The sequence below is a fragment of the Empidonax traillii genome, unplaced genomic scaffold (genome assembly GCF_003031625.1).
Source record: "Empidonax traillii isolate 1590-97213 ecotype Southwest subspecies unplaced genomic scaffold, ASM303162v1 scaffold903:size462939, whole genome shotgun sequence".
Taxonomy (NCBI): domain Eukaryota; kingdom Metazoa; phylum Chordata; class Aves; order Passeriformes; family Tyrannidae; genus Empidonax; species Empidonax traillii.
In genome coordinates this window covers 299,194-324,690 of record NW_020956096.1, presented here as the reverse complement: position 1 = coordinate 324,690, position 25,497 = coordinate 299,194, and the positions used below count along the sequence as shown (strand labels likewise).

Here is a 25,497-nt window from a genome sequence, read left to right as displayed (position 1 = left end):
GGTCCTCAGGACGTAGATGGATTGCCTTACAGGGCTAACGAGCTCCATCTGCCCGGGGAGTGGCCCCGACCGGGAATCGAACCCGGGTCTCGGTGCTGACAGCGCCGCGCCTTAACCACTTCACCACCAGGGACACTCACTAAGTGATACATAAGGAGAAAAGGAAAAGCTAAGTAATTTCATTAAAAGCTGGGTATTTAGAAAAACATTTAAATACTGAAAATAGTCTACAGTGGAAATTAAGCTGCAAGACATGATACAGCATCAGAGTTCCTCTGTGTAACTGGTGTTTCTGAACCCATGTCCCTCTGCCAAGAGAGTCTCAAACAAAGACCGCAAGACAGTGTGTGAAGTGGACTGCTGTTAATATTTATAACTGTCCCTTAGAGGTACCTGTGGGCAGTCACTGGTCCACACAACTTCTGCTCAAAGTTCTTCCTGCTTAAGGTTTTATGATTTGCTTCACATCTTTTCTTTTTAATATTTATTTAATGCCTTATGGTTCCCCTGTGAAACTGTGGGCAAATTGAAAACAACTTCTGAAAGGAAAATTGGAAAGGAAAACTGATCATGTTTTCTCATGTGCCAGACTCCCCAGTAGGTCTTGATTTGTATCAATACCCTCCTTCCTGCCAATTTTAAACCTTAAGGAGATGAAAGAGGTCAACAACTCAGCTGCAGAAGGTGCAAACATCTCCCTTTCACTCCATTTCCTACCTTCACAGAAAATTCCTATCTATCATCCTTTGAACAATGGACTGTAACCTCTTGCAGAGCAAAGCACTATCAGTCTGTATGATCATCATAAGACCTAAATGAAGATGTAAAAATCCAAATTCTTTATAAGCACCTCACAGCTAGCATGCTCTGCTCCCAGTGCTCTGAAATACAAAATAAAGACAGGGGAAGCTTCATCATCCTGGTTTTACAGGGGGAGAACTGAATCATCTCAGAGGAAAGATTAAAAAAACTGATTTATCACACAATACAGGATCTGATCTCCCCCTCTCTTTTCTACCATGTGGCTCAGGACAAACTGAACTCAGAGAATGACACTGGAAATGAAGGAAACCTATTGTTTCCCAGCTCTGCTAAAATATTCTTGGATGTTATTATTACTAACAATCAAGGAATAGTCACACAAGGCCCAGATAACACCAAACAGCAAAGTCATGGGAACTCAAAAGCAGTTCAAGGAAATCTCACAGAAAAGAAAGAGAACAGTTCACTGTGGCTTTGAGAACAAAAGCAGTCTTCTGTGAATGCTAAAAATACGTGGGCAAACTTCAGTGACAATTTGGAATGCACCAGGAGAGAACATTACCCCTCCCACGTGGTGATGAGCTGAGCATATGAATATACAGAAAAATTAGCTCCCTCATTTGCCTTCAAGAGTCCATCCAAGGATACAGATGACATCTGCCTGGCTTCAAAGGACCAGGACTTTACAAAGCATGAATCATGATATCAGTGTGTCATCCAACAGTGATTAATGGAGGAAGAAAAAACAACCAAGATTCAAGCTTAATTTGTCAAAAACAACAACTTCACCATTTTTCTACCTCTGCTCTTACTCAGTATTTTTTTGAACAGGAGTCAAGAAGCAACTTTCAAACCTGTACACTTGGAAATAACACTGGAAGACCAACTGTGTGCTGGGAATCCACCTCCAACTTGTAAACACGGAAATGTCCCCCTGAGCAAGTCTGCAGGCTCTGTTTGGGAGCACCAGCAAACCATGATTGTGTGGATCAGCAAGTTCTGCAACTCAGTGTACTCCATGTGGCCACATTTCTCCCAGATGAAACTCGTTCACCTACAACTAAGCTGAACCATTAAATAACTAAGAGAGTTACCGACAAAATCAAGGGGTTATTGTGTCCTTACAACTGAGTCAACAGCCTAAAATCCATCCAGGGAACATCAGGCCTTTTTCACAGCAGAGCAGGGAAAGAACCTGTAAAAACCTCTTTCCTCCTCACCTGTCCTCAGGCACAGATGTCTCGCTCCAAAGCCCCCCTGGCCATGCCAGCTGTGGCACAGCTCTCCTCTCAGGAGGAGAAGGTGCAGCAAGCACCTGAGTTACAAACCACCTTCTAGGTAGACACAGAAGAGCCAAAGATGCCAAACATCTCCTGAAGGAACACTCATTCAGTGTTTGTATTATGAGGGGAATTCAGCCCTCACATTGCTGACTCTCAGAACAGTACAAGTGTCATGCCTTAAGTAATGATTGATTTTTTCCTCCTACTTGTACTTCATTTCCCTCTTCTGTTTTTTTTTTTTATCTACATATAACTTAAGTCTTTTCCATCTTCCCTGCATTAGTAGTACTCTTCTTAGAAACTTGGTACAATGCATACTCAGGATGGGACCTTTGATGGAAAATAAAGGACCAGAGCCAGGGACCACATCATTGTCATGTATCCATGGGGACAGTGTGTGCAAGCACAAGCAGTGTGGGTAGCTGAGAAGACACTGTACAGCCACTGGACTTGCTTGCTCTTGACTTCTCCTTGCCCATGACCTTAGGAAGATGGTGTCCAGAAATGTTCTGGCAGATTATGGGCCTTTGTTTATTCCATCTTCCCTCATGAAGGGGTCGTTTTGGCAATGAAACTCTTTGTGTTATGCTGGTGGTTGAGGAAGTATGTAGGGGAACAAAGAGGAAACCTTTCCTTGGTTAGTGAGGCATACTTGCCTCTTTGTATGTTTGTTTTAATCTAATCATAAATTACTTCTTTTAAAAGGTGAAAACCAATTTTGTTTGACAAGAGGGGCAGGAAGGAAGAGTGAGCTGGAGCCCCTCTGCTCTGGAGCCAGGCTGGGAGAGCTGGGGGGTTCACCTGGAGAAGAGAAGGCTCCAGGGAGACCTGAGAGCCCCTGCCAGGGCCTAAAGGGGCTCCAGGAGAGCTGGAGAGGGACTGGGGACAAGGGATGGAGGGACAGGACAAGGGGGGGAATGGCTTCCCACTGCCAGAGGGCAGGGTTAGAAGGGATACTGGGAAGGAATTCCTGGCTGTGAGGGGGGGGGAAGCCCTGGCACAGGTTGCCCAGAGAAGCTGTGGCTTCTGAAAGTGTCCAAGGCTGGGTTGGACAGGGCTTGGAGCAACCTGGGATGGTGGGAGGTGTCTCTGCCCATGGCAGGGGGTGGGATTGGATGAGCTTTAAGGTCCCTTCCAACCGAAGCACTCTGTGATTCTGTGATGATTGTGTGGCTATCGATGCATTCTCCAGGCAGTCTCAGCAATGTAAAAAGGTAGGAGTCAAGGGATACAGATTCTTCCTCTTGTTCTAACACGGACAGAACAGTCACCTCACCTCACCTCTTCACTGTTCATCAGTAATGTAACTACCAGGGGTTTTTTGCAGATTGTGCATTGTGACACCTGGATGGAAACACTAGACAAGTGCAGTGTTACTACTCTAATATTACCTACCTCTTAGGGAACTTAGTACTGTGCTTAAGGTGAAGAGGGCAATAGAAACTTTGCTTTAGAAGCTTCTGGTGGCATGACATTACTTCTGACTCATAACACTTTTTCAGAAAGAAAAAGTAGGGCTACAAAGTCCCATTTACTTCACCTTCCCTTTGTTTTAACCTTCTGTATATTGTTTTTTATTATTTCTGTAAGATATTTAGCTATTCATCATCTTTGCATTTCACATAGTGGCCTGCCTTAAATAGAAATTTTTAAATTTCAGATTAAGTGTACATTTTCTGTATAAAATATTTAAATTATTATTATCATTAATACAGCTGTTTCCTGTGTTGGCAAAGGGAGTAAGAAAGAGGACATCTGTGTAAGTGAGCCAAGAGCATGGGAAAAAAAAAAGTAATATGAAACACAGCTGAGAGAGAACAGATTTAAACCTAACATTGATCCTCTGTTTCAGGCAGTACCACTGTGCCCAAATATGAATTCAAGAACACATCCAGCACATCATAATAAGGATAGACAGGCTTTACAGATGTTGAGTCTGTAAATGTTGAGATGCCTATGGCATCTTGCCACTACAGAAATTCAAGAGAAGAACTCATTAAAAACAAGTCTGCCATTCTGCTTGCAGGTTTTGTTCTGGTTATTGGACTGGTGACGTTCTACCGCATCGGGCCCTACACCAACCTCTCCTGGTCCTGCTACCTGAACATCGGAGCCTGCCTTTTGGCCACGCTGGCGGCTGCCATCCTGATCTGGAACATCCTGCACAGGCGCGATGACTGCATGGCCCCCCGCGTCATCGTCATCAGCCGCACCCTCACTGCCCGCTTCCGCCGCGGCCTGGACAACGACTACGTGGAGTCACCGTGCTGAGGAGAGCACTGCAAAGGGGAAGGATCTCCAAGGAGATCTGCACTGGAGTTGGTTTTCTATAAATATATGCTATAATTTAAAACTAAGGGTTGAAAGACATCACAACGCTCACTCTTGTGGGCAGAGGCCCTCGACTATTATTTGGATGGGCTCCATCTATATATATGTATAAAACACATAATGTTATATATTTTATATTATATTGCCCTCTCCTCTGCTGTACAGCACAGAATGTTGGATTGTCAGAATCCTGACAGAGCATGGCAGCTGCACGGCAGCAGGGTCAGCTGGAGAAGACACCGAGTGTGTGCAATAAGAACACAGGAAAGAGGGAACCAAACACGTTTTCTCTGTCTGCATCACATTCTCCTACTCCCTAATAATAAAGTAAAAAGCTATAGGCTTTGGAGTTAACAGGCAATCTGAGAAAGCAGAAAACTCACTACAGAATAAGTGATGGGTTTAACAGCTGTTCAAATTTCATGACTCTCTAGTCCTTCCATCCACCTCTCTCCAAGGAATGGATTCGCTTTAGCTGTAACACCTGCTCCCAGCCCCAGCATAGCCCAGAGAGTAAAAGGCAAAAGCAACTCTATTTCAATGTAAAGAAAGGGAATGCAGAAGAATTGACTTGCATTTCTTCAGACACTTCTTTTGTATCCTGAGACAAAGATTTGGGTTTGTCCTATTTGTACACAGACACTAAAAATGAGAAGGGTACACAGCTAGAACAGGCCACACATGCTGCTGAAAAATCTACTTCAGTGTTACATTGAGGGCAAATATCTACAGGAGGTTTCCTGGACTCCCTCATAATCACAGATATGATCGACTTACATTGTTGGGAACTATTATTAAAAACAGATATTTCAGCTCAAATTGGTTTCTTTTCTTCCCAGCCAGCTTTAACATTTGCTGTGACATCAGAGTGCTATGGCAGGACACCAGCTCTGCCCAGCAGTGCTCAGAGGCACACACCACAGGGAATACAGAGAACAGAGCAGCCACTCAAGCACCCAAACTGCAAAGTAAGACACATAGACAGGGACTTCAGCATGAGATTTGAAAACAACCTGCCTGGTAACTTAATGTGGTAACCAAGTGAGAAATTAATCCCTTTGGAATTAGGCCTATTCTAAGCCTCACCCTGACAGGCACACGGGCTCACAAAAGTCCTGTGCATGTGATTTTCAGGAAGAAAGACAACACACCAAAAACTATTATGCAGGAACACTTGGGATACAGGAACCTGAAGCAATGACAAGTGTTTAAAAGCTCTCAGGATGCTGCTCTGAGCACAGTTAGTGACAGGTTGAGGGACCATGAGCTGTGAATGTTACAAATCCCTTAGGACTGTTGTGTTGCTCCCAGCTGAGTACACTGCTTTGCTTCTCTATCACTATTTCCAGACTTTGTTAAAATGTGATCATCAAGCTGGCTCTTGAGTTCTGTTCCGCACTCAGTTTGGATGTGATAAGAAACTCAACCCTGACTGCTGCTCTGCACCACGTTCCAAGTGAGCAACACTCAACAGAGTCTGATACTCTAGAACAACTGCACTGCTCTAGACTATCAGGGTAAGCACCATAAAGCTGACAAAGAGTTTCTTCTAGAGGTAGGTTTGTAAAAACCAACTAAAATTAGTATTCATTTGCCTGCATTACTTTCTGGGGAAAAAAATAATTCCAGAAATAATATGCTATGATTAAATGCAGGGTTTTTTAAAATAAAATATTGTGGAGTATTTAAGAGACATTATATTATTTCTCCTAATATTGCAATATCCGTATTATAATAATGTACATTTAAATTTAAAAATCAGCTATGTGGCTGGTAAGTCTGTAATACTCGGTATTACTGTGATTATTTTAGATGTATAAATAAAGTTGTGAATGTTCCATTTTCTTCTAGTGATGACATGAGATTTTTGCCATTCAGACACAGGATAAGATTGCTGGTTATCAGTTATTCTTTCCTGTTCAGTAAAAAAGACTCACAGAGCTTGCAATGCCTTGTAGACAAAGAATAAGCAAAGAATGCATTAAGACGTCTTTAAAATAAATATTTTTCATCTTGTTAAAAATGAAAGGGAGAATGAAATCAGAGAGGGAAAAGGTAATGAGAATTTAGAAGGATCAACACTTCATACAAACTCTGAACAAAAAATATACTGCACCCAAAAAGAAACACACACAAATAGTTCTGATACCTTTTTATCAGCTTGATGGATTTGAAGGCCTCATCCATGTCTCCAGTGGTCAGATAGAAGCTGAAGTTCAGCATGGCATCCTGGGTGGTCTTATCACAGTCTCCCAAGCCAATAAAATCTCTCATGGGTCTCCTTGCAACCATCTGAGAGACCGTAGCTGAGCCAGGTTCTGCTGCTCCGTTCTCAGCATCTCCCAGCTAAAAGCAGAAGGCTGGCATTTCAGGATCAGGCAGGTTGACACTTATTCCTTTGTACATGTAATTAGTTACATTATTCCCACTATAGTCCAAGTTGTTTATTTCCGCAGGACCACGATCAATAGCGACAATAGTTGAGAGGTTTAAGAACTTCCTAGAAAATGCCCCAAAGTATGGACTATCATAGAAGAGATGAGCACATTGCAGTGAACAATCACAGCATGTCAGTGATCACTGGAGGTTGGTATAACATCACAGAGAAGCAACCTCCTATTATTATAGTTATTATTACTATTATTATTATTACTACTATCACTATAATAGCAACAATTAAGTCCCCAGATTTCTGAAGATTTCAGATAAGCATTTCTCCAAGTTTAGTCTCCTCTCAAACATTATTCTGCTGTTCTGAAAGTCAACTATACAGACTCAGCTCTTTTATCCTTGCCTTCATGTGAAGCTTCTGAATACTGCAGTTTAGGTTCAAACCCTTCCCTATATAACTACCAGTTCTGGAGCTTCAGGGATACTTTCACCAGTCACTGAAGGGCTGACAAAGCTCAAAGCAATTCAATCATTATTCAGAAGAAGAATAAAGTCTCAATCCTCAATGTCAAATGATCTGGCTGGAGTGTAACAAGGAAACTTCCCCAAGCCAAGCACAGTGGAAGATCCTCTGAGTCATGAAGGACACCAAGTTCCACATACGCTCTACCTCCATTGTATATTTAGATAACTAAATATTAAGGTTTACAGAAGCCAACAAAAAATAGCATTATATTATTATACAGTGGAAGTCTTAGATACAGTTAAAGACAAAAATCAAAAGCACAAATGTGTTTGACTAGAACTTGGGGAATTTCTGGAACTAGGACAGTAAAGACATTATAGCGTGAGTACGGAGAAGCCCTGGAATGAAACTTGGTCAAAACAGGCTTGTTGCATCAGCTCAGTTTGCTGTATTTAAGCAGACTCTGTTCGTATACTAAATCAGGCTTCCCAAATGAATTATTATGTAACAAGTGATTAAGTCATGAAGAGACAACAACCTACCAAGGAAGAAAATGGAAGCAGAAAAGAGAGGAGCAGAGGATGAAGGAAGAGGAGCAAAACAATGCAGATACTTACAGGTTTATAGACACATCCCCTCCGAAAACACAACTAATGGCAGCAATAATCCATACAGAGTTAAAAAAAAAAAAAAAAGAAAAGGACATAATATCAAAGTAAAATAGCATGAGACATGTTGGGGAAGTGTTAAAAGAAAGACTGGAAAATGTAGCATATCATATTTGACCTTTCAAATTGAGAGAAAAAGGAAAGCAAAACAGTGCAACTCTAAAAGCTTGATCTGCACAGAAAGGGTGACAAGAGGCTGTGCTTTGAAGGGGATGAATTGCAAAGTGCTGCATTGAATCTGAACATGTTAAGTAGAAAAATATTTACATATATTTTCCCTGTTTAACACTGCTCTTAAACTACATGAAATTAGGTTTGCATGATCCAACTGGCCTTAGTCAGATGATTTAGAGGATTAGAAGTGTCATTAATATTAATTTCCTGCAGGTTTTACAAAACTAAATGCCTTAGTAGAACAAACACCCTGTTACATTCCCCTACAAGACAGGAACCGAGCAAATCATCATCCTGAGAGGCACCAGGAAACTCAGGTCAGAGCTTCACCAGAAACCAATTTGTAGGTAAAAGGCTGCAGCTCTCCCAGTATGGACGGAATCATGCAGGGCATTCTTTACCTGAGATGCAAACAATTTTGGATTGAAATTCAAGTTTAAGAAGTGAGAGCCTGCACTTCTGGCATTTGCAGCATTTGGTGATGGTGCAAGATGACTATTCTTGCTCTCTTAGGTTTCTTGGTGATTAAGCTCCATTCCAACAAGGAAATGGATTGCTTCTGCCAAAGTGAGTAGGAAATGTTCTCTCTTACAGCCTCCATAAAGCTCACACACACACACAACCTATACTTGCAACAGGCACAGTGAATAGATAAAGCAGATTTTTTTTTCACATCCCTTTTAAGTTGCATTCTCTGGTAACTCCTGTGTCTCCTACACTTGCACATCACATCCAGTTTGCAATATCCACAAAAAGCCAACGCATTGCAAATTCCAAGATCCTGCCAAGTTCACCTGCATTAGAATTATCTTTATGTCATTTCTACATGTGATGCAGCTACTGCCATTGGAGTTCCTCTACTCACCCCAGACTTAATTTGGTTAAATTTGATCCCTATGCAGTGGAAAGTCTGAACTTCTGGGAAGGGAAGTAATTGTTAAAGATTGCCTCACCTTTTTTGCAAAGTAATAATGTGGCACCTCTATGCCCAGCAGAACCTCATAGGATGAAGGCAATGGAAAGCTGTCCTGCAGCAAAAGGCCATGCTCTTCAGTGCTGAAGAATGATATAATCCAAACATCCATCTGGAAAAGGAAGCAAAGCATTGTTTTGTTTTTATGCTGCAATATCCTTCTTTGTTTTTATTTTCCATATTCACTTGGCAGAAGCTTCTCTTGAAAATAATACGACATATCCATTGGCACACACAGCTGCTGGGGAGGGCAGGGTCACAGGCTTCCTCCCTCCTGTGAGCAGCCAGGGACTCCCTCTGCACAGGCACTTCCCAGCAGCCACTTTCACCCACCACAGAGAGAAACGCCCCAGGCCACAGCTTCTCCAGGAGCCTCCCTGACAGACCTGGCTCAGGGCAAAGAAACAGAATCATAGGATCATGGAATGGTTTGGACTGGAAGGGATCTGAAAGCTTATCCCATGCCACCCCCTGCCATGGGCAGGGACACCTTCCATTAGACCAGGTTTCCCCAAGCCCTGTCCAACCTGGTGGCCTTGGACACTTCCAGGGATGGGGGCAGCCACACCTGTTTTCAACTTTTTGTTTGTTTGTTTGTTTGTTTTTTTAAAAACAAACAAAAAAAATTATATCATTGCTATTGTAAGTTCAGCAGTCTTCTCAAATCTTCGTTCACGAAGCCTAGCCATGATGAAGTTCAGCAGCTCACTGATTGCTTTAAGACCCCAGGGAATAGTTCCTGTAACAGCTGAAATATTGACTTGACTCAAGTCAAAGTAACACATTTATTTCCAACAGAAGTTAATCAGACTTCTCATTTCTTAAAGCATATGCAGACAGTAAAAGGTTCTGTTGAATAAGGGCCAAAAAGTAAGTTGCATTCCTTTTCTATCTTCTTATTTTTTTCAACTTTATGTAGCAGCCGAACATTCTAAGTTTTTTACATGAGGAATATTAGGTTAAAGTATTCTCCTCTGGCTAGAAGACCTTACCCAGGCCTTTTGAGACATCCCTATTCCACTACTCCCCATCTTCTCATGATAATTCTAAGGTCAATTCAACAAATAAAAAGACACAAAGAGCTTTCTATTTCTAATCTTAAGTGGTTTAATTAAAATAATGCACGAATCACAAAACTTGAGATCAACATGGACACTTCAAATCAACTGAATGTTTATGCAGGACAGGCAGTTCTGTATAAGAGGTAAGGACCTCTACAAGCACAGTAGCAGGGGAAGAGGGGAAGAATTCTTGGTGTGATAAAAGACATCTTTGATTAGAAAATTTCTGATCAATAAAAATAAATCTTTTTTTCTAATGTAAAAGAGACCATAACAGATAGTTTGGGAAGTCTCAAAAATGTCCAATATCTGTCCAGAAAAGCTGAAGATGGGAAGGACTGGGTGGGAAGAGCATATTTCTCTGTTCACTTAACAACAGTGTCCCTGTTATTCTACCAAATTCATTCTTGCTGCTAAAAGTGGACTCAAGATATAAAATCAGCATTTTTTTAAGTGAAGAACTTGTACATTATCAATCCACCCAATAATGTCACCTGAAAAACTCTCCTCCAGATACAAGCTTGCATTATGGCCATCCCCAAAATTCTAGCAGAGGTAAAGAAATCCCCTCTTTGTCCTCTTCACTGTGTGCAAGCTGGGGTCAAACCAGAGAGCTGCCATACAGTGCCTGAAGCACAGACACCAAACACAGGATTTCACCGCTCATTTTTGTACCAGATAATGTGTACTACCCTCTCCCACATCCTAAAACAAATCCAAGGATTTATTACTTGAACAGGGAGAACTCCACATAAAGCAAGATAAAACCAATAAAAAAGACCGTACGGTGCTCTCAGCCTTCTTCTGGTCTGAAGACTGGAGTCCTGTTTCAGGAACTGCTTCACATACAAAAAGCCTTGGTTCATATTGGTCCCAGAAATGGCAAGCAGGGATGTGATTGTGCAGCTCTGGATACTCCACTACAGACCTACCAAGAGACAAGAAAAAAATGTAGAAAGGGAGACAAATAATTCCAGCCAATTCAGCGCACGAGTGTAAATAAAGCATGTCATTTATTCTCTGCATTGCAGCATTAACCAGACACATATTCCTGCCTCTACAATTCACACATGGCCACAGCACTGTTAGTTGGGTCTGTGTACACTGACCACGGCTTCAGGACGTGTGTTTTCTACATCTCTGTAAGGCAAAAGCTGGTACTGCCACAAACACAAACAGGCAGCCAAGATCTGCCTCCCTGAGACTCCAGGTCCTACAGAAATGCTTGAACACCCTTCAAGCAATCCACCTCAGTGACAGCTGCTGGTGTGAGTGCTACAGCACAGGGGGCTACCTCAGCTCGGTCTTGAAATCACAGAATCATTACAGTTGGAAAAGCTCTCTAAAATCACCAAGTCCAACCATCAACCCAGCACCCCCATCATGTTCACCAGTAAACCACGTCCCCAGGTGCCTCATCCACACATTTTTTGAATGCTTCCAGGGATAGAGACTCCACCACTGCCCTGGGCAGCCTGTTCCAATGCCTGACAACTCTTTCACTGAAGAATTTTTCCCCAATATCCCACCTATTCCCTGGCACAGCTTGAGGCCTGTTGATTTTACCCAGGAGAAGATACCAATTCCCACCTGGCTGCTGCATGTGAAGAATTCCAAGGCACTGTGGAACAGCACATTAAGCACCAGGACAACCCCTGCTGCCTTGGGAAAGCCACTCTGAGGCTGTAGTTTAAATAATAACATTTTACTGCCTCCTTCAGGCATCTCAATATTACTTCAGTGCAGGCCATGTCAAAACTCCAGACACACAGAATCAGATTATTTTAGCAATGGCTTAGTATTCTTCTGAAGAAATACAAAATATTGGGAGGCGTCACATTTTTTAAAAGAGAAACTAAAGACAGAATCAAAATATTTTCTCATTTGCTGTCACCACCGAAGGGTCAACTTTGTGGGGAGGATTGGAATAGGGCTGGAAGGAAAATTAAAAGGGACTCAAAGGGCTGCAGAAATACCCAAAGTCGTTTCCCTGCCACATAATTCAAAATGAATAACTTGCAAACTGAAAAGGAGTATTTGAGTAAAAACCCTGGGACTGTTTGAAGTTTGCCTCAGGAGGAGGGAAAGAGAAGCAGAAGACGCAGAGATTATTATAAGTTTCTGGTGAGTTTACTCACTCTGATTTGAAGATCCTCTAAAATGAAGTGCAGATAAATGGATTATTCACACTGATGCTCAAATAGCAGTGAACCAGCTGTACTGGCTTGGGACAGCCTCTGTTGGGCTACACAACTTACTGCAGCTGGAAACAACTTCCTCACGACTCATACACTACACTGCTGCATAACTGACTAAAACATAAGACCCCAAATTTGCACCGGCCTTAGTTTTTCGTGAGCTGAGTGGTGTCTTCTGGTTTTCAGTGCTAAGAGGAGTAATTCCGTTTTTTTGCTTGTAATACCCATAGCAGAGAGTTGCTAAAAAAAACAATCCACCTATTCCAATGCTGGCTTTTCTTAAGAAAAATACAGTCAGAAAAATTACTGTAAAACCAGACGGGAATTTGGAATTTGTACTGTAACACTTCACAAGAATTCCTACTTCATTGCATTGTGTTCCTAGGATTTCTAGCACTGCATTTCCCACAGAACAGTTTGCATGCACAGTTCTAAATAGATATTTCATGAGTTTTTACCCATGCAAAAACATCCCTTACTGCACATTAAAAATATTTTTTTCCAACAAGGACCTTCAGAATGTTCTCTTTTCAGTTCCTATCATGTAAACTCTTCAAGAAAGAGTAGCTTTCCAAGATTTTTCTTTAAGATTTGGATCCTAGTTCCAGTAACGCAGTATCTCTGCACATACCCCCCTATACTCAATCACACTCCCCTTAGAGACCTCTTGAGCAATGTGTGGATTCCACACAGCTAATAACTCTCCCTGCATTTCTCTTCTGTGAATTTGCCCAATACCTCCACAAGCCCTTCCTTCATCATCTCTAACTTCCTTTGGCAAGGAGCTCCTTAGCTCAGCTGCAGGTTAGCTGAAGAACCACCTCCTCCTGCTTATTTTGCATTTGCTTTCTGGTCCCTTCGTCTGGCACTCCCTGGCAGCTCACAGTACAGGGATGCAGCCCGATGGACATACAATGTACCACCTTTAATTAGCTCTCTAGAAATAAAAATAATTAAGTTCATACAAGCTCCTACACAAGACAGAGGAATGTCAGTATCAAAGTGTGCTTGTCTTCACAGGCCAGATTCCCATCTTAAATCCACCATTAAAGCTTTTTGAAATAAAGCTCCTTACTTGCCAATGCCTTGTCCAGCAAAAAGCTTCTCTCCACCATCTCCCTGTTCAGCCTTGAAATCAAAGACCATAACTTTGTCCATGTCAACATCATAGAAACAAATCTTGGAATCAATGTTCCCATCTGCCTACAAGAAGGGAAAATAAAAAGTTCCTGAAGCATTCAGTCACAAAGGAAAAAAAGGTATGTTTACCTCATCTGCTTCATGTTCTCAGCTTTCTTTACTGGTAATCACACAAAGACATTCTCAGGAAGGAATACCAGAAAACTTCTGGCTGTTTTTGTATTCCATCAAGTCAGCCTTGGCTTTCTTTGAAATGCTACAAAGCACCTTTCTTAACTAAAATACTCCTTCCTTTTCTGGATCGTTCCCATCACAGGTACAAAGCCTTAAGAGACCTTAATTTTAGTCTTTAGTTACATGTTGGGACACAACACTTCATGACATGACTCAACACACTGCATGCACCATGCAGGTTTGTTTCTGAGAAGTGAACCCTGAGCCCTCAGCAACCTTGCCCTGCACCAGAGTGTGAACAGGGCAGGTCCCAGGCGGGGGTGAAGGGCTGACCTCACCTTGCTGAGTAGGATGCTGACTTTGCTGCCATTGGCATTGCACTTGACAGACGCGATGCCCCCACGGCCAGGGAGCAGCTGGGATAAGTCCTTGCTGTTGCAGTGCACTTTGGCCTCTCTGGGAGAAGGAATAAACTTCAATCACATGGTGGCAAACAACTGGTACTATGCATCAGCCAAAACACTTTGCAAATTGTGGGTAAGGCTTTCAAAAACAAACTATTTCCACTGTATGACACCACTGCCCCAGACTGCAGCTTCCTCCCCAGAGGACTGCTGCCACTGCCTTTCCTTCAGGAATAAGTTAATGGACACTCTTTCCTCAATGAATCAGCAAGAATAAACTCCAGTGCTTCTACAGGACTCCCAAAATAGGTCTATACAGCAAGAACACCTGACCAGAGTTCTGAATTCAGAGGCCTGCTTTTCCTGCAGAAGTAAATTGAACAGTACTATGAATGTTGAATAGAGCCCATCGCATGAAAGTTCTGTGTATGGAAAGCACACCATGGAGCAGGAGTAAAGAAATGTCATTGGTGGAGAGGTATTTATATATTTTCTTATCTCAAAAGAATCTTAATGCTGGTATAGATATAAACCCAGCAATCAGTCAGCAACAAAGGACAAATCTCACAAAACAAAAGAATGTGAAAAAAAGTGACAGTGATTTAAGTGACAGCAATTTAGACCTACAATGCAATTCCATGACAAAATCCCCCTTTGATTCTGAAGAAATAATGTTCTTGGGTTACCTGTTTAGACCTCTCGTTCGTTCTAGCCCAACTACGGTGCTTTGAAATTAAAGAGTGCTATACTGTCGTCATTTCAGAAGGGGAATTTTCAGTACCAAACACAAAAATTTCACACAGTATGCATGAGTGAAGCTACTTTTTCTCCATATCCAACATCATAATCCAATACTTGTGCTAGTTACAACCTGCCCAAATTCAAAAACCTTTATATGATTTCCCAGGTGGAATCTGTGTGATCCCAAACTAGGTAGTAACTAACTAGACTTTAGCACTCCTGGTGACAGCATGAAAGGAAGAATGGAAACTATTTCAGTCTTCAGGTTTTTCCACTTTTCAAAATTACATTTGTTATAGCAGTTAAATTTCCTAACTGAAGGACATGTCATTACATATTTTTTTCATGTTTGTCAGCATTGGAGCACAGTGAAGTTCGAACAGTCGGGTAAACTTCTTTCTTAACCTAAACAGGAGGAAGAAGAGAGTGTTTGGTTATAGGTTCACTTTCTCCATGGATTCACTGAAACAAGTTTGCTGATTTCTGAGGAGATATGGAGTTTCTTTAGTTGAACTCTTCTGAGACTAAATTCTTGTTCAAGTTGTCAGAAGAAACATGGGGTATCCTTGTCTCGATCATCCATAAATGTTCCACTCACTTTTAAATCAACAGAAATATGGCTTACAGTATCCTCTTTTAAAAATAATAATGATCATCATCATCCCATGACTCGTTCTAATTATTCCATGGCTCTTTCCTTGCTTTAGGCCATCAGCTCCCATAGGCTGCATGTATTGTCTCAAGATTCAAAAGGGGCTGTTGCTTTTCATCAGATCAAAACCAACCACAGATTCCCCACAAAATACGTGCTCAACTATAAACAGATAATTTTAAAAGCCTTATTAATACCTGCGCGAGAGATCGAAGATTTTCAAGTGAGCCAAATCAGTTCCCACAGCCAGGAAATTCCCACAGACATCCAGGAGGCACGGACTGCCCTCTGCTTCAGAGAACACCAGCAGCTGCTTAACTGTGCCCTGGGAAGAACCATGAAACACCAGGTTTGTGTGGCCACAGCCCCACTAGAAGGGACTTATTTTATCACCAAGTCACGAACTGCTCAACTTCTGCGTAATGCAAATCACTCCCAGCAAGGTGGAGAAACTCCACATACACACATACACAATCCCTACAAATGCAATCTGTGTTTCAGGTATGTAGCCTCAAAACTAGTCTAAATTTAAAAGGCATCCTTCTGCGATAATTTCCTCTTCAATAACACAACCTTTTCCAACTGAGAGGGAGATAAAAACGGGTCTCTGAAGGTCCTTAAACATAAAGCTGCAAAAATAAATACATTTTATTTATGTATATAAATCACACCCATTTTAAAATACAATACTTATTTCCTAAATAAAATGAGGTATCATAAAACTCTGATCATTAGATTTCTCGTTTGGTTCTCACAGATTAGCAGAGGCTGCAAAGGTTCAGCAACAGATTTTGCAGAACACCTAAAATGTGCAGGGGGTATTTTTCATTATCTTGTAAGAATATTCAGTATGTTCATCTTCCTGTCAGTAATATACATATACATATTCGACCTGTATACAATTTTGATCCTCTTAAAGTCTGTAAATACTTCTTAGTTACAGTGCAGTAGTGTTCAAATTGACAGACTTTTTAAAGAACACAAAATGTCAAAGATCTTTCTGCTGAAATACTCAATATATTTTTTTCTATAACAAAGGTATAAATCTTTAACAGATTTGGAAAAATCACCCACTTAAGTATCAAGGTCTAACATCAATCTTTGAAAATATGGCATATTTGTCCCTTCATGGTTTCATCAGCCCTCACCTGCCAGGTGCGGACCTGGACCCGATATGGCTCCACTGTGTACAGATTTTCTCCATGCACGGATAGAACTGGAGAGTCACAAGGAAAAGAGCCTGGAACAATCACAACAAAGCCATCATTACAATAAATGGGTTCCATAAAAAGGGAAAAAAATAACTTATAGCACTTAATTTCCACTGTCTTGCACCAAATCCCTTTTTCAATCTGTCAGTTTGTATTGATTCCTAAACTCACTCTTGCTGCCTTCTCCATTCAACACCTGGAGCTCCCACTGTAAACAGGTGTCTGTACACTCTCCATGGAAACAGTGGGAGAGGAAGGGCAAAGAATTGATATGGGGAGTGAAAGAAAGACAAAGGTAAGTGCCATGTGAGATTCTGGTAAGAGAATTCACTCCTTCCTTCATCAAACTGCAACAGAAGAGGGACAGTGGAATCTACGGCTTTGCAATCACTTTCAGGAGTGGTGTAGATTGTTGGGACCATGGTGGCAATAACACAACGATTCAGCATGGAAAATTATAAATAAAGGAGTAGATACAGACAAGATAAGGCACTTAGCAGAAAACAGTTGACAATTCTTATAAGACAAATCCCACGATTTTGGATGGAATTGATGGAATTCCACATCACTTATTTTTCAAGGCAGAAATATTTAGGAGAACTAATCATTTAAAAAACTAATTTACTTTACTTGGCTCTATATACAGAAATTTATGGGACAACTTTTCCTGAGAGCTGGGATTACAACCCTTTTTCCCAGTTCTTATGTGTAACCTCAATGACACTTTCTCCCAAGCAAAGTGGAAAAGCCTTCAATAGCCATTGACATGTCCTACCTGTAAAGGCAACAGGAGCCACAGGTACAAAAACAAGAAAAAATTCTGTTCTTGATCAACTGTTGGAATGATGTACTTAAAAAAAAAAAACCATTAAAAGAAGCAGTTCTATCCTCATATCGTGTTTTGTGCAGATAGAAGTTTGTTTCCTCAAGCCTTGAGTTTTTTTCCAGTCTAGAGAAAGCTGCCGCTGTCCATGGCAGGGGGGTTGGAATGACATGAACTTTAAAGTCCCCTCCAACCCAAACTCTTCTGTGATTCTATGATTACAGTCCATTAGGTACCATGTATGAAGAGAACATATAACTCTGGAGGAAAAGAAACATTCCAACTCTGATGAGTGTTTTAAGTCCTACCTGCACTTCTGAAGGTATCTCCTGAACACTCAAAGACAATCACCTGCTTCCCATTCCAGAACACTAGAGCATCCTAGAACAAACAAAACACCAAACAAATGTGTACACTCAGTACCTTTGGAAACAACACACAATGCACACAATACACAGTAAGAACTCCCCCACAATAGCCACCATTTACTAGTTCCTCTGTACATTGGGTTGGAAGGGTTTTGGAAATCCAGAAGTTCTCTGTGTTCTGGTCAGCACCAAGTGACCTCCTGAGTCCCTGTGCTATTTGAAAAACCAGCTCCACCACAGCACCACTGCTACCACTACAACACTACCTCTGTAACACATTAAGCTGAACAGCAAAGAAGGTTTATCTTAAAGACTTGCAATGTTTAGTCTCCATACACCTAACTGGGCAAACGATTAAGCAAATAAATGAAAAAAAAACCAACTTAACCTTAGTAGCAAAGACTCCATTAACATTCATATCAACACGGAGGCTGTGCGTGGCTCCTGTGCTGAAGGTGGTCACATTGAACAGGTTGGGAGACACCTGAACCACGGCCACCTGCTGATGAAAATGCGCTGACATGGCCTGTTCGCTGAGGATCACCACGGAGCTCAGGCTGTTCACTGCCAGCAGGTTTTTTCGGGAGCCCCACTGTACAGAACGGGGAAAGAAAAACACACCCTTTCATCCATGGTCTCGAATAGTCACAGCAATGTCCCCAGAGAGATGACATGGGGAACGACATAAATAAATAAATAAATATTTTTATCCAGACATGAAGTCCTACTATCTACATACAACTATAGGCAATGACTAGGAACTATTACAGATTCAAACTATTATGCTTGTTATCCAGCTACTCAGACTCCCTTACTCTAAGCGAAGGAGATAGTTTCTAAATTCAAACCACTTCTTTTTCTAAGATACCGTTGCACCACCTTACATTTACTGCTGCAAGAGAGCATCATGTATTAAACAGGTTTGATAACTATTTATAATATCCAACCTGAGCCTGCCCTGACACAGCTCCAGCCATTCCCTGGGGGCTGTCCCTGCTCCCCCCAGAGCAGAGCTCAGTCCTGCCCCTCCTCTGCCCCTGCCCAGGCAGTTGGAACTGCAGGGAGGTCTCCCCTCAGTCTCATCCAGCCGAACACACCAAGTGCCCTCAGTGTCCTCACACGGTTTCCCCTCAGGGCCCTGCACCATCTTCATTGCCCTCCTCACAACAAAAATAATCCAGGGTTTCCATAATTAAAGACAGCTTGATGAGATAAACCCACTGTGCTTGTTGACAATTGTTTGGCAATGCTTTTGTTTATGCTCCCAAACACTGGGAGCAAGGCGCTATTTCTGGACAGTGCTTTGTATCCTGTTATCTGGAAAAGGCTTGAATGGGCAAGCTGACACAAACACCTATATCTCTTCCATTCCCTCAACTTACTAGCAGATGTATGAGATACTCATGGCACACACTATTTCCTATATCCTGGATCTTTTGTTACTGAAGTATGTTAATAAAATACTTGGATTCTCTACTTTCACGGCACTTCTGATTGAACTTTGTAAGCAGGACTGTGTTGTGGACCCTCACTCTGCACCAAACCCAGGAAACAAATGCCATTGCTTTTTAAATACTTTCCACTCCTATGTGAAAACAGAATAATAACAAATATAAAATTACTTTCTCATGAAAGGCACCAGATATATGTTTGATTTTCTTTCCTTATGAAAAATAATGGGGATTGTTCTCACATATGAAGCCAGCAACAGAATGATATAAAGTATGACAGAAACACTCAAAAAATTGAAAAAACTTAAAAATATAGTATAAAACCTCAACAACCAAAAATGCTGGAGAACCTAAAGCACAAGCTTTGCCTTTTAGTAGAATGGTGGTGGTTAAAAAAGTTGTTTATTAAAATAAAAATTTTGAAGTTAAATTCATGATGGTTACACTCAGCATTTCTCTTCTGCATATATCAAAATGCTATTAGGTATAGAATGACACTGTTTAACCTCACTGTAACAAATGAAAATATTCCAAATAAATAAAAATGCTGCACCCTGACACTTAACAGACAATGGGTTAAAATATATTATAATGCTGTATCTTATTATAGCCTTCAGCATTAAAAATAGTGTAAATAGCAGTAGAGATATTTTAAAGCATTTGGTTTACAAATTTGTAAGAGAAAATTTATTATTCCCATCTAGTCTGACACTATCACACATAAAATTATGTGGAAAACAAAAAATGTTTTTCGGAGGAAAAAGCAGCTGGAAATACCATTCCCTTCTAGATGGCCCATCATCTCACCCAGATATATTTGGTTGTAAATACATCCTTTTATTTTTCACAACTAGCAGCAAGAGCAAACTTTTAGGTGGAGAAATTGGCAAAACCAAAAAAATTATTGATGAACAAAAGCATGCCTTTAGTCAGCTTTTCTTGCTTGTTATTTTAATAGACTTATGTAAAATTGACATTCCTGACAACCTTTCTTTTCCAGAAGATGACTTCAGGGTGCTGAATCCAAAGGGCTTGTCGATGAGACATATGATGGAGAGACTAGCTACAAACAGGGAATATTTCTGCCCATTTCAATTTAAAAGTTGCTTCATTTTCATGTTTTTTCCTTCTAAGGAGGACTAACCTCTGGTGGGACACATATCCTTAGGAGAGTGATCGTGTTCATCCGTTTCACGAAGGTGCTCAATTCATCCAATGGCTGTGAAGCCCCACCAACATTCAAGGAAGCTCTTTCCTTTCTTACCTTTATCTGAGTGACATTTCCCTCAAGTTCTGTGGATGCCTGGAACTTCCACTTCTCCTTGCCCTCCAAAGCCCTTGTGCTCTGGTCGGATCCTGCTGTTTTCCTCCACATCGCCACTCTCCCTTTGCTCGTCCCAGCCGCCAAGAGCCCTGCCATTCACAAACACCTCAACCTCAGGGGAATGTAGACAATGTAACAGGCAGCAACTCCAGTTCTCAGGTACTGAGAATCCACCTTGCACAGAACCCTTTTTTGCCTCCCTCACTGTAAACCAACATCCTAGCCCTGGCCTGGGAAATCTTTGTTGAGAAACAATGAGAGATGTTCCACATGGCAAGGTGCACCTTTTAAGCTACCAGATGAAGTTATCTTTTAAATGTATCAGACAATGACTTCATTTTAACCATTTCTCAGAATACAGAACCATAGAATATCCTGAGGTGGAAAGGACCCTCAAGGATCATTGGGTCCAGCTCTTGGCTCTGCACAGGACACCCCAACAATCCCACCATGTTCCTGAGAGGGTTGTTCAAACACTCCTGGAGCTCTGGCAGCCTTGGGGCCATGACCACTGCCCTGGGGAGCCTGTTCAGTGCCAACCACTCTCTGGGGAAGGAAGTTTTTCCTAATATCCAATTTAACCCTCCCCTGACACAGCTCCAGCCATTCCCTGGTGTCCTGTCCCTGGTCACAGGGAGCAGAGATGGGAGCTGCCCCTCCACTGGCCCCTCCTGAGGAAACTACAGGCCCCATGAGGTCTGACCTCAGTCTCCTCTCCTCCAGCTGAACAAGCCAGGTGACCTCAGCTGCTCCTAATAGGGCCTGTGTTTATTTTTGAATAGCTGGTTTTTAGTCAACATGGGCAAGCGACCACTGAAAACCATTCCAGGAGATAACAGCTGTGCCTGCACTGGCAAACCAGATGGTGCACAAGAGCAGCTCCGTAGAAAAGATCCATTTTAGAGACCTGGCATCTCTTACATGCTGGTGAGCTCTCCTTTGCATTAGGTGTGCTGTGGGCTTGTTGACTGAATGCCCAAAACAGGCTGGGGTACATTAGGAGTACTCCAGGAATACCAAAGGGAATCCAGCTTGTGGGCCATGAGACATCTCCACAGTAGGTCAAGGTGTGGTGAAGCACTGAATGATCTCCCTGCACCTCCAAAAGGCCCATTTCTGATCCAAACTAAAACCTTCTCCATCATGTGCTGCCACCCAGACCCTCAGCCACAAGGCAAATACACTGAAACGACGCCAGGGCACGGAAGGCTGAGGTTTGACAAGGATTAGGACCAAGAGATCACAGCTCCCATGTTATTTCTCACCTTTAGCACTGCAGTAAGACACACAGTTAATACATTCTCCTCCTTCAAAGCCAAATTGCACATCTGGGGAGAGCATATAGTTCTCATCTCGGTCCAAATCCCAGAACCTAAGACACACAAACCAACAGTGGTAACAATGCTTTTCCTTCCAGGTGTCTTGCTAAACACAATCAATAGGATGCTGCACATGGCGTGAATTTGCTATTTCCCCAATACCCAGATCATTCAATTTTTAAAAGTAAATTGCCAGCAGCTGTCTCTGGAATGTGAATTTCTTAACAATCCTTTTCTTTTGACTTTTTAATCTGCAGCACATTTTGGGATATTCTACTATGAAGAAAGGAGTCAGAAGCAAAACCAGCTTTAAGAAAAAAAAAAAAGGGGAAAAAATTAGGGCTAGTTGCAATTTTCCTCCTCCCTAATTATGCTTCCTCCTCTATTTTAAGAATATCCCTTGGTTAGCCACCAGTCCTTTGGATTCCAGATTTATTCTCTAGAACTAAACACTGCCATAAAATATATTCCTTCTTGATACTTGGTCTCTATTGCATTCTCATAAAATTAACAGAAGATCCTGTCTGATAGTAGCAGACAGGGAGCTACTGATGTTAATGGAACATTCCCACCCTCCAAAAAAGTTAGTGGAAACAGAACAAGGCATAGTAAATTCAGGGAGACAATACTTTTTAAAGATGCAAAAATGTAAAACTACAGAACATAGTAACATAACAGTAAGGTAAAGCAACATACATACTTTAAAGGATTAGGGACAGGAGTAACTGAATTACTTGTCTTATGTTACGGTAACAGATAAATGGCCTGAAAAGTAAGCACTTTTTCCCAGTTGCTGATGCTATGAGTATCCTAAGGATCAGACAGTAACAATGGCAAGAGCAGCTAAATGACTCTATTTTCATGCAAAACCCCCAGGTGGATCTATTTTTAGAAGAAATCAATAACAGCACTCAAGGAAGGAACAGATTTGGGTAGCACTGCCTGACAAAATAAAATACCTAGAGAGAAAGCAGGCCATATATAATCAGATTTTGTCCTCAAGGAAACAGATCTTTCATTTCTCTATTTATTTTGAGAAACAAAATTAGGAAATATTGGGAGTTTTTCATTATTGGTAAAAAAACCCCACAACCAACATTTCAGCAAAATACTCAGCTCATTGCAGACTGTAAACCTTTCAGCTGGCCCTTCTCAGGGGGTTCTTACCTGATGACTGTCTCCCCTAGTGCTGTAACAACCAGGCTATGGTCTATTAGAATGATGTCTGCAGAATGAGCAGTCTTCCCACTCAACTTCACCTGTTAACCATAAGCACATAAATAAGTTTACAGAACGTGGGAGGAACACACTGAAGGACAGCAAGCATCTCAACTGCCTGGTTTGGCTAAAAAGTTCAGATGTAAGAATAACTAGACCCATCTGTCAGTTCAGACACACTAATAGTGATCACCACTAAATGCATCATGAATGTGATGTATAAACTTCATACAAGAAACCTTGTAGTGGGTTAATTAAGGTAGGCAAGGAGCAGTTTTTTCCTCTTGCACTAGGTCTTTTAGAACTCGATAAAGATTGCTTTAAAATGTGAAATACCAAATCTTACTTCTAGTCAAACATAGGTAACGATGAATAAGAGGTGGACACTCCTGTAATACACAAGTGTCCAGTCTTTGTCTATATTACATAAAAAGACAAAACATCCTAGGAAAGTGAAGGGTTGGGTTCCACCCACAAGCAGCATTCTGTAACTGTGCAGTATTTTATTTGAGGCAGGGAGATTTTAAGTCCTAGAAGGCGTTTGTTTGCTTTTTGCCCAAATAATTTTTGGGTCATTACATTATTATTTGTGATTCTGTGACTAATGGGCTTTTATTTTTTGAAAGCTGCCTTGTGTTTTCAGCTGTAAGAAAACTTCCCCAGTTTCAGACGTGCAGACAAAGGCAGTGTCACCCAGAGGAGGTGCTGAAAGACAAGGCAGCTCCAAATCTCTGAGCATAATAAAACTGAGGACACAGATTATTGACTATTTATCCACAACACATTTTAAAAAATACTTGATTATACAGGAATTTCCAATTTTTTTCCAAATCACTAGGAAAAGGCAATGAAGTGTAAAAGGATTAAGATGGGGTCTAAACGAACAAAAATTATGAAAAAACAGGAAGATCACAGAATCAAAAAAACATCTTTCCAAGCTCAGTAGCAGATCACCCTATTCCACTTTTAAATGAGCATGCTTTTGTTTGTTCACCAAGGTATTATCTGAGAAACAAAAATGACAGTTAATTCATGTATAAGCAAAACAGTGATAATAAAAAAAAAAATCAAACAAATACTTACAAAGAATAAATATTGCAACTTTACCCTGTAGTGTGACTCTTACCTTCATGAGCTCGTCTGCCTCTCCCTCAGGGGTAAGTGCATACAAGGACAACTGCAAGTTCTCTGTTATTACAAGTAAAATATCTCTTTCCTCCAGCAACAGGAGCTTTCGGACCAGACTGTCAGTGGACAGCACCTGCCTTGTCTTTCCTTTCTCATTCACGTAGTGCACAGAACCTGCAGCACACACAAATAAGGTGCAGCTTTTAGTCAACAGCTTTTAGCTACAAAACCCAAAGTTGCTGCTTTCTACCTTAATAAAACATTCCACAAGTGCTGAAAAGGTAAAAAACCCCAACAAGTCTTTTGTCTTATAGTTTGCCTCAGGATACAGACTAGGATAGCTGACAGGAGCAATAAACTAAAGCTCATTTTTCACCATTTAGGAAACCCAATAATAATAATAATAATAATAATAATGATGATGATAATTTTAAACTATCAGCAAACTTTCTGCATGAAGGATGGCTACTGAAACCTTCAGTCTTAGAAATAATCTGTGAAAGAAGAATGGCAGCTAAGAATTGGTCCAATTTACAGCTGAGTTTAGATGACAGAAAACTGCAGACCTGAAGTTCTCTGTTATTTAGAAACACTGCAGCACACACCAAATTCAGCTTTAATCCATGAATTTCACTGGCAAATGGGATAGTGTCTTTCTAAGAACACTGACAACAGCAACTATGGCACCCACCAGCGTTTTAAAAGCCACTATCATTTCATCAAGTTGCACGACTCTATAAATCATAGAATCACAGAATCATTAAGGTTGGAGAAGACCTCCAAAATCATCAAATCCAACCTTCAACCGAGTACCACCATGCCCACTAAACCTACCATCAAGTGCCACATTTCAGGGCATGTTGACTCCACCACTGCCCTGGGCAGCTTGTGCCCTTTCAGGTAAAAAAATGTCCCAAATATCCAACCGAAACCTCCCCTGGCACAACTTGATGGTGTTCCCTTGTTCCCTGGGAGCAGAGCCTGACTTCCCCCAGCTCCCCCCTCCTGTCAGGGAGTTGCAGAGCCAGAAGGTCCCCCCTGAGCCTCCTTTTCTCCAGGCTGAGCCCCCCCAGCTCCCTCAGCTGCTCCTGCTGCTCCAGCCCCTTCCCAGCTCCGTTCCCTTCCCTGCACACGCTCCAGCCCCTCAGTGTCTCTCTTGTCGAGGGGCCCAGAAGTGCCCCCAGGGCTGGAGGTGCCCCAGCAGTGCCAGCACAGGGGTGGGCGCTGCCCTGGGCCT

At 41.6% G+C, this 25,497-nt stretch overlaps 2 protein-coding genes across 2 annotated transcripts in view; one reads left to right on the top strand and one right to left on the bottom strand.

The window, feature by feature from the left end:
* Positions 1–6,214, top strand: part of TMEM204 (transmembrane protein 204) — a 32,117-nt gene extending 25,903 nt beyond the window's left edge. Inside the window, exon 3 of the mRNA XM_027902732.1 lies at positions 4,072–6,214. Within this exon, the coding sequence (XP_027758533.1) occupies positions 4,072–4,316 (245 nt within the window). The 3' untranslated portion in view covers positions 4,317–6,214. The remainder of the gene's footprint in view (positions 1–4,071) is intronic.
* Positions 1–25,497, bottom strand: part of IFT140 (intraflagellar transport 140) — a 74,387-nt gene that overhangs the window by 42,327 nt on the left and 6,563 nt on the right. The window contains exons 5-17 of the mRNA XM_027902733.1: positions 24,259–24,434; positions 23,082–23,173; positions 21,861–21,967; positions 20,536–20,684; positions 18,209–18,412; positions 17,761–17,833; positions 16,567–16,658; positions 15,616–15,743; positions 13,960–14,077; positions 13,383–13,510; positions 10,896–11,037; positions 9,029–9,160; positions 6,526–6,722 (exon numbers count right to left, since the gene is read on the bottom strand). Of these exons, the coding sequence (XP_027758534.1) occupies positions 6,526–6,722; positions 9,029–9,160; positions 10,896–11,037; positions 13,383–13,510; positions 13,960–14,077; positions 15,616–15,743; positions 16,567–16,658; positions 17,761–17,833; positions 18,209–18,412; positions 20,536–20,684; positions 21,861–21,967; positions 23,082–23,173; positions 24,259–24,434 (1,738 nt within the window). The remainder of the gene's footprint in view (positions 1–6,525; positions 6,723–9,028; positions 9,161–10,895; positions 11,038–13,382; positions 13,511–13,959; positions 14,078–15,615; positions 15,744–16,566; positions 16,659–17,760; positions 17,834–18,208; positions 18,413–20,535; positions 20,685–21,860; positions 21,968–23,081; positions 23,174–24,258; positions 24,435–25,497) is intronic.